At 41.0% G+C, this 17,310-nt stretch overlaps 2 protein-coding genes across 2 annotated transcripts in view; both read right to left on the bottom strand.

The window, feature by feature from the left end:
• LOC105901723 (UNC93-like protein MFSD11) overlaps positions 1-3,014 on the bottom strand; it is a 13,198-nt gene extending 10,184 nt beyond the window's left edge. Inside the window, exons 1-4 of the mRNA XM_031560894.2 lie at positions 2,681-3,014; positions 2,229-2,352; positions 1,652-1,707; positions 13-120 (exon numbers count right to left, since the gene is read on the bottom strand). Of these exons, the coding sequence (XP_031416754.1) occupies positions 13-120; positions 1,652-1,707; positions 2,229-2,324 (260 nt within the window). The 5' untranslated portion in view covers positions 2,325-2,352; positions 2,681-3,014. The remainder of the gene's footprint in view (positions 1-12; positions 121-1,651; positions 1,708-2,228; positions 2,353-2,680) is intronic.
• Positions 3,015-7,258: 4,244 nt separating this feature from the next.
• On the bottom strand, positions 7,259-13,303 carry LOC116218715. Its single transcript, XM_031561301.2, has 4 exons — positions 12,792-13,303; positions 9,165-9,316; positions 8,601-8,717; positions 7,259-7,653 (listed from the first exon to the last, which is right to left on the bottom strand). The coding sequence occupies exons 1-4, from the start codon at positions 13,252-13,254 to the stop codon at positions 7,558-7,560; spliced, it is 828 nt and encodes a 275-aa protein (XP_031417161.1). The 5' UTR covers positions 13,255-13,303; the 3' UTR covers positions 7,259-7,557.
• Between the last annotated feature and the right edge of the window lie 4,007 nt (positions 13,304-17,310).

Raw genomic sequence — 17,310 nt, 5'->3', positions numbered from 1 at the left:
TTAGGTGCTCACCTGTAGAACAGGCCGCTGAAGAACATGGCCAGCTGAGGTCCGATGACAGCCACCACGGACGGGGCGATGAGGTTGGAGGCGGAGAAGACCCCATAGATGATGGACATACTACAAACAAACAACAACATAGATGATAAACATACTAGAAACAAACAACATTCATGCTGTTGGTCATTCATGTATCCATTCATTCATTCATTCATTCATTCATTCATTCATCCATTCATTCATTCATTCATTCATTCATGTATGTATTACTATGGCCATCACCACCACCATCAAACATAAATTAGAAAAAATCCTAGGCCACATTATTGATGGGGAATTTAAAAAAGGAATTTGTTATGTGCCATCTTAAAGCTAGGAGGTTAGTGCTGACTGATAACTCACTATTCTAACTCACTATTCTAAACTCCACTTGTAGACTGATAACTCACTATTCTAAACTCCACTTGTAGACTGATAACTCACTATTCTAACTCACTATTCTAAACCCCACTTGTAGACTGATAACTCACTATTCTAACCCACTATTCTAAACTCCACTTGTAGACTGATAACTCACTATTCTAACTCACTATTCTAAACTCCACTTGTAGACTGATAACTCACTATTCTAAACTCACTATTCTAAACTCCACTTGTAGACTGATAACTCACTATTCTAAACTCACTATTCTAAACTCCACTTGTAGACTGATAACTCACTATTCTAAACCCCATTTGTAGACTGATAACTCACTATTCTAACTCACTATTCTAACCCACTATTCTAAACTCCACTTGTAGACTGATAACTCAATATTCTAAACTCCAGCTTGTAGACTGATAACTCACTATTCTAACTCACTATTCTAAACTCCACTTGTAGACTGATAACTCACTATTCTAAACTCCACTTGTAGACTGATAACTCACTATTCTAAACTCACTATTCTAAACTCTAGCTTGTAGACTGATAACTCACTATTCTAAACTCCAGCTTGTAGACTGATAACTCACTATTCTAACTCACTATTCTAAACTCCACTTGTAGACTGATAACTCACTATTCTAAACTCCACTTGTAGACTGATAACTCACTATTCTAAACTCACTATTCTAAACTCTAGCTTGTAGACTGATAACTCACTATTCTAAACCCCATTTGTAGACTGATAACTCATTATGGGACTACTGATCCTGCTCTTACTCCTACAGGTGCTGCTCCTGCTCCTGCTCCTGAAAGCAGAGACTTTGTTGTGCTGCGCTGCGCTGCGCTGCGCTGCGCTGCGCTGCGCTGCGCTGTGTGGCTGATTGAATGACCTTCTCAGAGACAGAGGAATGCCTCATCTCTATTAGATTAAGCCAAGATCAGCAACAGCCACTTTAGATCACAAAATACAAAATAAAAACACACTAGGACAAAAACATGCCCAGAACCAAACCATCACCCTTTTTGGTACAAAGAGGGTCTTAAACCACATTCCTTAATCACGGTGGAACCGGGAGTGAGAACAGTTTAATGTTCTAAACTACTAGAATAACAGAACCGGTAAAACGAGGGCCAGCCCAGAACTGGTCTAGCAGGCAAGGGAGCCTAATTAGGTAGCCTACCTGGTGTAGCCACTGGGCGAGGGAGCCTAATTAGGTAGCCTACCTGGTGTAGCCACTGCCGTGGAAATCCGAGCTGTTATAACTCTTGAGCACGGTTTGCTGCAAAGGAGAGAAGCCATGTCAGAGAGATAGAAGGATGGAGTGATATGACAGAGGATAAGAGTATACTTGTCCCTCCCTCACTTCACACATAAACAGAAACGTCAAATAACAGATTTACAAGAATACTGCTTTTATCCCAAAGAAATGAACTCAGTGATGCCTGACACCCTGTCATATATAGATAGCAGTAAATTGATTGGATAAGAATATATGACGCTATAGTCCTCACAGTCATTGCTCTCACTTGATGTTGTGTTTCAGGAAGTTGGCTATACAGCAGACGTTGACCTTCAGGTCTCATGACACAGAGAGCGAACCGTGAGGATCGGGTTTATCAGGTGTTTCTTCCAACAAGGAGAAATATACGCGCTACACACACACAACTTAGTTCCTTCCCAAACTGATCCACTTCTTCTGTCGTTAAGGCATGTCGCCTGCCAACACTTTCATTTCCTTTTGAACTCGCTAAACATCTTGCTAGTCAGTGATATTTTACTCTTTCCTCTGTCTGAGTTTACCTCGATGTTCCCGCATGTTTGAAACGCAGTGAACATGAACATGAAGCCGAAGCCCAGGATGACGATGTTGAGGAGAGACTTTCCTTCGGGACCCATGTTGACGGGATGGTCGCTCTATCACCACCTGTCACGGGACATCCATCCGCACAGAAGAAAACACAACTTGTCCTCTATATAAAACATTGTGACTCAAGCCTAATACAACTAATGGAAGATATATCAGGTGAACTGGACAGGGTGTCCAGTCATGAGATAACAGGTCTACCGTGTGGCGTAAACACCAATTAGATAAACAAACCTCACTAAACTAACGTCTTTCATTAGCATAATAGCCTTGCGACGACGTTTTGCCGACATAGAGACAGGGTACATAAATAGATTTCCGTGAGTTTGAGGTCTACTCATTTCAACCGACCTTCAGTAAGAAGGATGCAATTAGCATCTCAACTTACCGAATGTATCACGGGTGCAGTTTCCGTCTCAAAGACAGTTTTCGGCTAAACAAAAGGTCCCATCATTGTGATCTGCGCGAGAAGATACGAGTCAGGAGTGTCATGAAAAGCATGAGCCTTGCTGTGTAACCGGTCAAGCTTTCCAATCTCTGACATCAAATATCCGTTCGGGAGTATCATTCATAGGCAGTAAAACGAGCAGAGAGAGGGAGTATTTTGTCAATGCGAGACTTTTCCCGTCACCGCCAACGTGTGTCATGTGAGACGTCAGCTGACCGCGAGTGCCAACTCATGTGCTACAGTGCACCCTGGGAGATTGAGTCCCATCAGAGGAGTTTCAAACGGCCGTAGACGGACCTGTCCGGACACACCCATCGACTGTGTACTTTTTTTTTTTTCTACAGAAATTGGCCCCACCTGCCCTTTTCAATACACAGTGTTTAAATCCTAGGTTAGGTAAACATACTAACAACTACACTTTCTATTACAGCACCTTGGCAACTCACACACATTACAAGGATACGCATTATGCAAGCCATTTTCGGAATACAAATGACCAAGTTAAAAAAGGAAACACTCACTTCTAAGTCACTTTGGATCAAAGCGTCTTCCAAATGGATTGTTTGCTCCTATCATCTCCTCATGCAGACACCACACACACACCCAGACTGTTGCTGTTTACACAGTGGCTTACAGGCCTATCCCACAGCAGGCCAAACCCAAACGGTGCGCTGGTAGCTAAGGCAACTGACAGCATCTTGAGGACCAACTGAACTGGATGGATCCCAAACCCATGGGAAGATACCCTAGATACCCCTAGATGCCCCTAGATACCCCAGAGAAGCTGGAGATACGCCTAGAGACCCCTAGATACCGCCTAGAGATACCCCTAGAGATACCCCTAGATACACCTAGAGATGCTGGAGATGCCCCTAGATACCCCTAGAGATGCTGGAGATGCCCCTAGATACCCAAGGGAAGCTGGAGATACGCCTAGAGACCCCTAGATACCGCCTAGAGATACCCCTAGAGATACCCCTAGATACGCCTAGATACACCTAGAAACCCCAGAGATGCTGGAGATCCCCCTAGATACCCTTAGATACCCCCTAGATGCCCCTAGATGCTGGAGATACCCCCTAGATACCCCTAGATACGCCACAGATGTTGGAGATGCCCCTAGATACGCCACAGATGCTGGAGATGCCCCTAGATACCCCACAGATGCTGGAGATACCCCTAGATACCCCTAGATACCCAGAGATGCCCCTAGATACCCCCTAGATACGGAGATGCCCCTAGATACCCCCCTAGATACCCCCTAGATACGGAGATACCCCTAGATACGTCCCTCCGGACAGATGCTAGAGATACCCCTAGATACCCCCTAGATACCCCACAGATGCTGGAGATGCCCCTAGATACCCAGAGATGCCCCTAGATACCCATAGATACCCCCTAGATACCCCTAGATACCCAGAGATGCCCCTAGATACCCCTAGATACCCCCTAGATACCCATAGATGCCCCTAGATACCCCACAGATGCTGGAGATGCCCCTAGATACCCGAGTCCCTGCTGTATAGATGCTGGAGATTCAATTCAATTCAATTCAATTCAATTCAACTTTATTATTTCGCCATGTATACAGATACTAGGAATTTTTTTTGGTATTCTCCATGCAGGCTATAGCATCACAAATAGAACAACAAGACAACACAGAACAACAATACAAGGACAGATAGTACCAGTATGAGCAAAATAATAAATAAGAATGGAGGTAGTTCAACAATAATAATATTAAATTGGGAATGGGATACCCCTAGATACCCCAGTCCCTCCAGACACACACACACACACACTCTAGATACCCCTAGATACCCCAGTCCCTCCAGACACACACACACACACACTCTAGATACCCCTAGATACCCTAGTCCCTGTGGACAGATGCATGGAGACTTCCTTGGGGTGGATTCTGGGCTCTATATGTATCATTCTTATCCAGGGAGGTGTGTTCATAGCTTCAAGCTGGGGAGAGAGGGAGAGAGAGAGAGAGAGAGACAGTCTGTGCTATGTTTACATTTGTCCCTTTATTCGAAGCGACTTTCATTACCGTGTGGCCATAGCCTAGTTTATTTTATTACTTAGAGTTTATTAAGTACTTCTTTCCAAAAACAATTGTACTGAACAACCATATAAGTACAAGTTAGTTGTCGGCACAACAACATCCATTTTGTACATCATATTAATGTGATATGTGTTACAGCATTCATAGGTAAGATTTTACACAATATACAGCAGCAGGAAGGAAGATGAGATGGTTCATATAGTGACCATTTATCCTGAGTGTCCCTTTGTTTAGTCACGTTGTTGGCGTTGACTGGGGGTTCTGTGACGCTTGTGTTGTGAAAATAAATGAAATCCAAAGCGGTCCAAGTACAGTTCCAAGTGGTTGGTTTATTAACAAAATGGATGGTACAACTTGTGGGTAGTAAATAAATCAATCAATAAATAAATAAATAAAGTTTCAGAGCAAGGTTGAGATGTTTGGCGTTAAAAAAAATAATTAAAAACTCAAAAAGATAGTAATACGGTGTGTGGACCTCGTTACAGTATGGTAGATCCTCACTGGAATCTCAGAGAAAGGACACCTTTTCTAGGTAAACTCTAATCAAGACATTGATAAGTTTTAGAAATGATGATCATGACTTTTGTGCTTAAATCAAAATAATCTTCCATTGGCATTATTTACATTTTAGCACTATAGCTGAATTGGTCCTTGCCCAACTAAACTCCTCAAAAAAAGTTTTGAAGTCTGGCCTGATGTCATTTTCCAATCCTCTGCCCGCCTCTTCGCCTCGCTTCCTGTCATAACTTCACTGTCCTCTCCAAATAAAGGCATAAAAAGCCCAAAAATAAAAAATAAAAAAAAAGTGAATACCAACAGGAGAATATTGCAGGGGATTTTGGCAAAATATTTTGGGCCGCTACCCACGGTTAGCTGTGTTGCTCATTCCACAAATGCACGATCCTTACAAGTTGTACCTCGTTGTAAAGGTGACTAATGAGGCTTCCCAAAGATATAAAATACAATACCAATTGGTATTATTAAAGGGGAGGAATAATCGACCGAAATAACGTTTCCAAACTTTTTTTGAGGAGTTTATGTCTTGCAAAATTTGGAGAAATTACTGCAAGACTCCTTTTTTTCTTTCCCAGCACCATACTAACTGTCACCGTTCTCAAAGTAAAAGTCCGTCAACAGAAAGAAATACAATACTGTGTAGATGAAGTATACGAGCAAAATTAAATAATGGCTTTAATAGGACCAAAAGAGAAGTGTAATGCTTAATTTATGCTACTCCGAGCCCTCTCCGAGCAAACCTCGTACGGGAAGTTAGAAAAATGAGTAGGTGCACGACAGCCTCTCCGAGGCGTTCCCTGTGTTCGGAGAGGCGTTCCCTATGTCCGACTCCGTGAAATCGGAGTAGCATAAATTTCGCTTAAGCCTCTATTAAATTATGCTTTCCCTCGCACGCTCAAAAACAATGACTAAGTTATTTAGCTGTCTCACACTGTGATAAATATGTTAAAGTGACCTATGTTTAAATTCTATGAACTGTGTTAGTTCGTTGTAACGTAAAATTGAATTATTATTCATTTAGATACGTTATGTTCTAATATGTGACCGTTAGCACACCATTCATTCATAACTCAGTTGGTGGCAGACGTTAGCACTTATTAGCCAGCTGTGTTGTAATCTGTTGTTGCTCTGATTCTTGGTGTAATGAATCTAATAGTAACTCGCTGTATTTCGTTAAGATACCTTCTAAGTATTTTCCGTTTCTTGTGTATTATTGTTTCACTCATAAGTTTACCAGATCAATAAAGGAGCAAGGCGAGTTAACCGCAGCCTACACAGCCCTAACTAAACTGAAGTTGTCATTTTTTTTTTTTTTTAAAGTTGCGTTAACTGCGTTAAAATATTTTATCGCGTTAATCGCGGCCGCATTAATCGCATAGATTAACGCTGACAGCCCTAATATATATATATGCAATGTTGTACACATGAAGGGTTACCATTTCCCTCCCTATGGTTATATCTACCTAATCAAGTGTGTTGATAGGCAGAATGTGTGGAATGGCCTTGCTTGCATTCTTCACTAACCCTCATGATCACGGTCTCTATACCTGCAATTATGCTGGTAAGATGAAATGTTTCTACATTTACATTTTACATTGTCATTTAGCAACTTACAAGGTATACACATTTTTTACATTTACACTGATGGCACACTGCACATCAGGAGCAATTAGGGGTTCAGTGTCTTGCTCAAGGACGCTTCGACAGGCAACCTTCTGATTACTAAACGACTTGTCTACCTCCTGTACCACTGTCTCTTATTAAATTCAATTCTATTTCAAAAAGTGTATTTTAGAAGTGTGTTTAGAAAATGGAAAAATGTGTCTCAAAGCTAAAGTTTCAGGTCCAAAAACTGTACACCTGTACACTGTCCATCGGAACACCACATCAGCACCAATCGTTATGAAGTCTTGTTGAATTAAACATGCAGGAGAAAAGAACCTTTTACCGATTTCTTAACATTTATTTGTACATTCAGAGAAAATCAAGACAACCAGCACACAGACATATACAAAGAAACAGATACAAATAAATCAAAAGGCTGTACCTGCAATAACGTTGGAAATTGTTCACATTAAAATATTGCACTGACAGTACAGTAATCTGCATAAGTTAAAAACAAAAGTGAACCACATCATGGTTACAAAGTGAAAGCTTCTGCATTATATTACTGTATTTTTTTTCCAGGATTTCTTGATCAAATAAGCGCTGGTGATATTACACACCCCAGTTAGAAGGACAAGTCTATGAGCCGACCCTCCTTCACAACATTTTCTTTCTTGTCCTCTGGACTCCATTTTATGAGCGGTGAGCTGAGGTCAATTAACTGGGAAGGGAACGAGAACAAGATCAGTCAGCAGTGAAGGGACCGACATTTGATAGTTAGTTTAATAAATATATTCCATAGTCAATAATTCAATATATCTGACCTAGTGGTCATTTTAGTGTTCTTTGGATTTCGTGAGTTGTAAAAACTTCTCATGTGTATTCTGTTCCGGGCCTACATGAGGTGTGAGAAAGCTCTCACAGCTTTCCCCCCCCTGACTAGAGACGTATAATAATTAGCATTTAGGGATCCACCCCCCCTGGCATGCACACAGCTTATATTCTGTGCTTTCCCAAAAGATAGACAGTGAAGGAGATTTGGGTGAACACACTCAGTGAAATCTAATTCTCTGTTCCTCCTCTGGTGCGCACCATTGAAAGAATAAACCTGGATCCTTGGTTTTTCATCACAATCTGACTGAGTCTCCGATACATTTGGGATATAGAAATAATTCCTTTCAGCAGAGAGAAAGGGACTGCAGCCAAGCATGCCGACGCAGTACACTGAAGCCGACATTTTAAAGATTCAAACCCCACTTTTATTTTAGTTTATAAAAATCAAGTTATTTAAGATTTCACCCCCCCCCCCCCCCATCACCATCAATTATTGCTGGTTATATATTTACTCATTCCCATTATTTATTTTTGAAAATAGCCGACTCCTCTGACATCTGAGACAGAACATCGCAGTGCTGTAAAACAGCGACACACAACCTCATGAACGAGGTCACACACACACCCACCTGTCCTCCACGGGGCTTCATAAAACAGCGACACACAACCTCATGAACGAGGTTACACACACACCCACCTGTCCTCCGCGGGGCTTCATAAAACAGCGACACACAACCTCATGAACGAGGTTCACACACACCCACCTGTCCTCCGCGGGGCTTCATAAAACAGCGACACACAACCTCATGAACGAGGTCACACACACACACCCACCTGTCCTCCGCGGGGCTTCATAGAGGTCGTTCTGATGATGTCTGGGGTGTTGGACAGATCAATGAGGGGCTTCTCGTCAGGGGCTAGCTCAGGAGCTGGGAGATCCATCAGCAGTACCTACGCAAAACACACACACACACACAGACAGTGGTGCACACAGACAGTGGTACACACACACACACACACACACACACACACACACACAGTGGTGCACCCTACTTAATAGCCCAGTACAAAGGTACAGTCCACGATTCTAGAGCAAGGTTGTTCCTATTTGAGCTCAATAGTACACATTAAGTGTGCACTGGTACACACCAGGCCGTGGTGCACTGAACAAGACACTCTGGTCTTCAGTGCTCTCTGGGCACTCAACAGTCTTATTCTTTACAATAATCCACTGGTAAGGAATCAAATCCAGCTGTGCAGGGCATCATTTATATAAATAAAAATAATATATTATATATTATATATATATATATATATATATTGTTTTGTTTGTTTCTCAGTAGAATCAGACTAAAAGTATAATGTTTTTAGAATAATTCTAGAATGTATGCATCTTACCTGCTGGCCGTCAATAGACTGACTGGCAGTGGAGATGCCGCCCTGCTGCCAACGATCCGTGGGGTTGAATATACTCAGGGGTATCTGGGAGGCAATGCCCACACAGCAAGGACCGGGGAATTTAAGACGTTCATCGGGCACAACCACTGAGCCTGGATAATAGAAGGATTGGACGGTTTGTCAGAATTAAAAAATGTCACACCACCTATTCCTTCATTTACAGTAGTCGCTTCAGGAGAGTAGTCATGGAATCTTGACAGCATTAGTTATGATGGAAATTGATATTACCATTAATTTATAGACTTACATTGCATTGCAAGCATGTTCTCCTGTGTGTGTGTGCCATGTGTATTGATAGTCTTGGTACACCTTTGTTTAAAGCCCCTAGCAGACATCCCCCCTGCCCCAGGTGGAGGAATACACATTGTCCACCATTTTGGGCCTGTGTGTGTTCCTCCATAAGAAAATCCCCTCCCACTCACATGCCCCCTTCCCCACATTGACCTGTAACAAACCAATGCTGACCCATGTAACCTCCCATGACTGACTAGTATTTAACCTGTAACACTGTGAAGCTTTTTAGTCTTTTGCCTGCCTCTACCTGATGTTGGAATTGACTCCCTGCAGGAGCACCTTGAAATACACCTCCAGAAATATTTTATTCGCCTCGTGGTCTTTTGTCTAAAAGAGTGTCGGCCTGGTAATTCCCATCAGTTACTAGTAACTTTTAGGGATGAAAAACACTCACTTGTTAACAACGACTTTTCCCTCTAAACTTCTCAAATGGTTTTTATTCAGTAAATGTTCATGTGCTTTTATTTTTTTTATACTTTTTTTTTTTTTTTTTTTACATTTCATCTACTTGTTTGTATTTTATTTACGTATGGTAATGGAGAATTTCTCATTGCTGTATTAGTACTTGTACTTCTGTAAAGGATCTGAATAATTCTTCCTCCACTGGCCGCAGACTGAAAAGTTACTGCAGAGTTTACTAACCCGTTTCTGATCTCCCACATAGTTGGACCTTTGCCTGCCAAATGCTGATGGCTGTGATGCCTTGTACTTCACACCCATACAAATACACTTGCTACACATATATATATATATATATATATATATATATAAAATAAGATTTAAAAACATATATGTGCATATATATATATATATATATATATATATATATATATTATATATATATATATATATATATTATCTTATTTAATTTAATATTCCCCACCCTGGAAACTGCCCTTCTTGTATTTCAAACTGTTGTTACTTGTTATATGTTATAGTGTTATATGTTGTTTCTGGTATATGTTATTTTGGTATATGTTATTTTTGTTACCTGTTGTATGTTGTTACCTGTTGTATGCCGTCTACTGCGTAGATGTTGGCTGCCAAGTCGTAAGAATTTCGCTGCGCTGAAGAAATTTGGTGTATGCGATAATAAACACTTTGACTTTGCCTTAAATGTGTAGATGTAATTCTAGATTATGGTGATGAGGAATAATGTCAACCTATTTCTGCTCACTCAGTCCAGAGTAGCATCACATGTTCCTCACTCCCCACCATTGAGGCTGTCCAGAGCAAGAGATGTCTGCGGAGGGCGTGCAGCATCGTCAAGGACAGCTCACATCCCAGCCACAGACTGTTTGCCCTCCTCCCCTCTGGGAGGCGCTACAGGGTCCTCCGTTCCCGGACCAGCAGGTTCAGGAACAGCTTCATCCCTGCAGCTGTCACCCTACTGAACTCTGCACCACGCCGATAGCCCATTTCTTACTGTACATATATATTTATGTATTCACTTACTCCACTTTACATATGCACATACTCTGCACTTTTTTGCTATTTTGCACTTCTGGTTGGATGCTAAACTGCATTTCGTTGTCTCGGTACTTGTACTCTGTGCAATGACAATAAAGTTGAATCTAATCTAATCTAAAGTAGGAGAGGAGGAGAGGAGGAGAAAGAGGAGGAGAGGAGGAGAGGAGGAGAAAAGACCGTCTCCACTGCGCTCACCGAGTCAAGAGGAGGAGAGGAGGAGAGGAGGAGGAGAAAGAGGAGGAGATGAGGAGAGGAGGAGGAGAGGAGGAGAGGAGGAGAAAAGACCGTCTCCACTGCGCTCACCGAGTCAAGAGGAGGAGAGGAGGAGAGGAGGAGGAGAAAGAGGAGGAGATGAGGAGAGGAGGAGAAAGAGGAGGAGAAAGAGGAGGAGAGGTGGAGAAAGAGGAGGAGAGGAGGAGAAAAGACCATCTCCACTGCGCTCACCGAGTCAAGAGGAGGAGAGGAGGAGAGGAGGAGGAGAAAGAGGAGGAGATGAGGAGAAAGAGGAGAGGAGGAGAGGAGGAGAAAGAGGAGGAGAGGTGGAGAAAGAGGAGGAGAGGAGGAGAAAAGACCCTCTCCACTGCGCCCACTGAGTCTAGAGGAGGAGAGGAGGAGAGGAGGAGATAAGACCATCTCCGCTGCTGCTGCTGCTGCTGCTGCTGCAGCAGTTTCCCACCTGATCCACTTGTAGAAACCCCTCTGCCTGCAGCTGCCATTCCCACCAAACTGTTACGGTACAGCGACACGATACGCTTCCATCGCTTTGAGTGGGCGTGTTGTAGCGTGTGGAAATATCATTTTCAAACCGTCAGAGACGACACCAAACAATCTGATTGGCCGCTGCCGGGAAAAATCGCTCCTCATTTGCATAGGATTCAACATTTCCCAACTTTTATCGGTCGCTTCGCCCAAAACGGTGGTCTACGTCACAATGGCTTGGCTCCCATTGAAATGCATGGGATTTAAATATCGCATCGCTCATAACGGTATCATGGGTTTCCACCGTTATGCATTTCTACTCTGCTTATGATGCATATTATACACATATTATGTGCCAGCCTATGTCCCTGTAATACAGACAAACGCCATCATTGACATAGTGGGTACACAGTGTGCTGCTCATAAGGTTACTATTATATATAAGAAAACAGAAAACAAAGCTGTTTTACAAACAAACATTTTCTCCATTTTCAATCCATTATCAATCTTCTATGTATACTTGATTGTATGCTGCATGTGTGCTAATATGTTTCATTCGGATGTATGTATGCATGTATGAATTCATCGGCTTGCTTCTGATTGGCTCTTCTCCTCCTCCCTCCCCTTCTGCCCCTCCCCCCCCCAGCCTCAAGCGGTAGGACCTTCTAAGAGATTCTGAGATTCTTTTGAATGAAGGGTGCATTACAAATAAAATACATTATTTATTTATTTATTATTATTATTCTAAAACTTTTAGAAATACTGGGTTGCAATGCCTCTGCTAATGGTTCCCACAATCCACTCTACAAACATTTCATACATTGGCACCACTGTGTCTTGGTGAACAACAATACACACATGACAGCCCCACATTTTCAAGGGGTATATTCATCAAGACTTTAGATTATTTAAGGTATTGATAAAAAGGCAACTTCCATGAGCAATGTTGGAACCGTCATAATTTAAACAATAAGACTATATGAAAAAAATATATATGAAACAAAAAAGAATCCCAATATTAATGATCCAAAAATCTAGGAATGGTTGTTTTGATTCCACAGAAGAGCAAACATTCTGCAGAAATAGTTATAGGAAATGACTCACCTCCAATATCAGTGATAGGGGCTGGGGGCACCCATTGTGTAATTCCTTGCTGGCTGTAAGGTTTTCTGAAACACCGGTGTGGGTTCTGAATTTGAGCAGGATTGAGATACAGAGGATTGAGACCTCCTCCATGCCACCCGCCTAAATGACTGGGCAGATGTGGGGGTGCCTCTCCATCCAGGCAGTGTTGTTGGGCGGAGTGCGCACTGAAGTGAGCGCCTCTCGAAAGAGGAGCAGATGATGTTGATGATCGCGGGCGGTCCAACAGCAACATAACATCGGAACTAGGATGATCAGCTTTGAACGGAGTGGGATGATTAACCTCTGGGCTCATGGACGGCTCAAGAAAGTTTCCAGAATAGTCTTGAAAAAAAGCGCCCGCACAGTCCTCCTCTCTCAATTTCACTCGATCTTCCTGAGGGGTGGTGGGACTGGCCCTGATCATGGCGGTGCTCAGCGCCATACTGCTATTTTTCTAAGGAAGTCAAAAAGGTTAACCAACAGAATTACATCATGCCTATGCAATGCCTTATTATCCCCATATGTCGTCATGTTTTTAGAAAGAGCCTCTTTATATGCAAAAAAGTAAATTTCTTCTAATGCATCTAAAGGTTTATAATAGGTTTTACTAGATGTCTTTGCAGTCACAGACAAAAACAAAATGACTAAATGACTCAACCTCCTTAACATTCAATACAATCTGGTTTTTACAAGTACAATGCTGTAAATTAATTACATACCGTAATTTCTGGACTATAAACCGCTACTTTTTTTCCCCACGCTTTGAACCTCGCGGCTTAAACAATGACGCGGCTAATTTATGGATTATGATACCGCTGTGACTGAGCAGCGTTCAGTGAGCAACTATAGGCAAATGAGAGTTCCGTTCTGCTAGCAACGATAACCCACAATAACCCCAGGAAGTAAAACGAAACGAGGAAGTAAAATGAGTTTGTTGTATCAAATGAAAGGTTTTTACAACAAACAACCCTGTTAATCGACTGGGTAATATAAAAACCTTTTATATGCAACGAGTTTTATTGTTCCATTTGTCTTAATGATCGGGAAAATAGTTAAAAGCGTGTTTGAAAGTTATAGTAGCCTATTTGTCATTATAAAGTCCTAATCTGTCTACTCGCTAGCTCAGACTTTATAATGGTATTTTGTTAACTGTGCATTATATTAACTTGCTTTAAAACAAGGTAAGATATAGTGAGTTAATTTTAAGCGTACAGGATACTTTGATAATGACTAAGATGTAGCTGAAAATTGACAATTAATATTACTTTCATAGTAACATCAAAATGGGTTAAAAACGATTCACTGATGTTACAAAAGTATGATTTTCTTGTTTAAATATAGGGAACACTGACTAAACAGGCATCATTGCAAATATTGTAGTAAGAAACAGTAAAACACACAACAATCTGCTGATAAAAGGATTATGTCTTCAATAAAGTTGGTTGAACATGTTCAGAACACTGTAAAGAAAGGGTAAAAAATGTTTAGCAGTAATTAATCTGGCCATTCACTGTGAAAAAACACTTGACACACAGATCACACAGGTGAAAAGGGATTATCTCCAATGCCAGGGTATTGCCATGTGACACGTATCAAACTTTGCTGATGAAACTAAAGATTGTGTCTCAATGAAAGGGGGGTGGAATATGTTTAGGACATTCCAAACATTAAATAAAATTTGTGAAGTAGTTGAGATTTACGTCCCTGAATGCTCCACAATACTTTAAACATAGGTGATCAGACAGGCGAAAATGCATTATCTTCAATGGTAGGGCCATGTGACATGTATCACTCTTTGCTGATGAAACTAAAGATTGTGTCTCAATGAAAGGGGGGTGGAATATGTTCAGGACACTCCAAACATTAAATAAAATGTGTGAAGTAGTTGAGATTTACGTCCCTGAAGGCTCCACAATACTTTAAACATAGGTGATCAGACAGGCGAAAATGGATTATCTTCAATGGCAGGGCCATGTGACATGTATCACTCTTTGCTGAAAAAACTAAAGATTGTGTCTCAATGAAAGGGGGGTGGAATATGTTCAGGACACTCCAAACATTAAATAAAATGTGTGAAGTAGTTGAGATTTACGTCCCTGAATGCTCCACAATACTTTAAACATAGGCCTACACACAGGCGAAAATGCATTACCTTCAATGGCAGGGCCATGTGATACGTATGACACTTTGCTGAAAAAACTAAAGATTGTGTCTCAATGAAAGGGGGGTGGAATATGTTCAGGACACTCCAAACATTAAATAAAATGTGTGAAGTAGTTGAGATTTACGTCCCTGAGTGCTCCACAATACTTTAAACGTACGTGTCACATGGCCCTGCCATTGAACATAATGCATTTGTATTATTGTATTATTTAATGCTTGGAGTGTCCTGAACATATTCCACCCCCCTTTCATTGAGACACAATCTTTAGTTTTTTCAGCAAAGAGTGATACATGTCACATGGCCCTACCATTGAAGACAATGCATTATCGCCTGTCTGATCACCTATGTTTAAAGTATTGTGGAGCATTCAGGGACGTAAATCTCAACTACTTCACACATTTTATTTAATGTTTGGAGTGTCCTGAACATATTCCACCCCCTTTCATTGAGACACAATCTTTAGTTTTTTCAGCAAAGAGCGATACATGTCACATGGCCCTGCCATTGAAGTTAATGCATTTTCGCCTGTGTGTAGGCCTATGTTTAAAGTATTGTGGAGCATTCAGGGACGTAAATCTCAACTACTTCACACATTTTATTTAATGTTTGGAGTGTCCTGAACATATTCCACCCCACTTTTATTGAGACACAATCTTTAGTTTCATCAGCAAAGTGTGATACGTGTCACATGGCAATACCCTGGCATTGGAGATAATCCCTTTTCACCTGTGTGATCTGTGTGTCAAGTGTTTTTTCACAGTGAATGACCAGAATAATGACTGCTAAACATATTTTACCCTTTATTTACAGTTCTGAACAAGTTCAACCAACTTTAATGAAGGCATAATCCTTTTATCAGCATATTGGGGTGTGTTTTACTTTTTCTTAACACAATATTGTCTGTTTAGTCATTGTTCATTATATTAAAACAAGAAAACCATACTTTTGTAACATCAGTGAATCGTTTTTAACCCATTTTGATGTTACTATGAAATTAATATCTCTGATAGTTTAAGAAAACACGGGGCTAATAAGGGACTTTTATTTTGAAAAATCGTAACCGGAAGTCGCTCGAGCTCATTTGCCTATAGTTGCTCACTGAACGCTGCTGCAAATGAGCTCGAGCGACTTCCGGTTACAATTTTTCAAAATAAAAGTCCCTTATTAGCCCCGTGTTTTCTTAAACTATCAGAGATATTAATTTCATAGTAACATCAAAATGGGTTAAAAACGATTCACTGATGTTACAAAAGTATGGTTTTCTTGTTTTAATATAATGAACAATGACTAAACAGACAATATTGTATTAAGAAAAAGTAAAACACACCCATTATGCTGATAAAAGGATTATGCCTTCATTAAAGTTGGTTGAACTTGTTCAGAACTGTAAAGAAAGGGTAAAATATGTTTAGCAGTCATTATTCTGGTCATTCACTGTGAAAAAACACTTGACACACAGATCACACAGGTGAAAAGGGATTATCTCCAATGCCAGGGTATTGCCATGTGACACGTATCAAACTTTGCTGATGAAACTAAAGATTGTGTCTCAATGAAAGGGGGGTGGAATATGTTTAGGACATTCCAAACATTAAATAAAATTTGTGAAGTAGTTGAGATTTACGTCCCTGAATGCTCCACAATACTTTAAACATAGGTGATCAGACAGGCGAAAATGCATTATCTTCAATGGTAGGGCCATGTGACATGTATCACTCTTTGCTGATGAAACTAAAGATTGTGTCTCAATGAAAGGGGGGTGGAATATGTTCAGGACACTCCAAACATTAAATAAAATGTGTGAAGTAGTTGAGATTTACGTCCCTGAAGGCTCCACAATACTTTAAACATAGGTGATCAGACAGGCGAAAATGGATTATCTTCAATGGCAGGGCCATGTGACATGTATCACTCTTTGCTGAAAAAACTAAAGATTGTGTCTCAATGAAAGGGGGGTGGAATATGTTCAGGACACTCCAAACATTAAATAAAATGTGTGAAGTAGTTGAGATTTACGTCCCTGAATGCTCCACAATACTTTAAACATAGGCCTACACACAGGCGAAAATGCATTACCTTCAATGGCAGGGCCATGTGATACGTATGACACTTTGCTGAAAAAACTAAAGATTGTGTCTCAATGAAAGGGGGGTGGAATATGTTCAGGACACTCCAAACATTAAATAAAATGTGTGAAGTAGTTGAGATTTACGTCCCTGAGTGCTCCACAATACTTTAAACGTACGTGTCACATGGCCCTGCCATTGAACATAATGCATTTGTATTATTGTATTATTTAATGCTTGGAGTGTCCTGAACATATTCCACCCCCCT

Source organism: Clupea harengus, chromosome 23 (assembly GCF_900700415.2).
Source record: "Clupea harengus chromosome 23, Ch_v2.0.2, whole genome shotgun sequence".
Classification (NCBI taxonomy): Eukaryota; Metazoa; Chordata; class Actinopteri; order Clupeiformes; family Clupeidae; genus Clupea; species Clupea harengus.
This window is presented reverse-complemented; position numbering and strand designations above follow the sequence as displayed.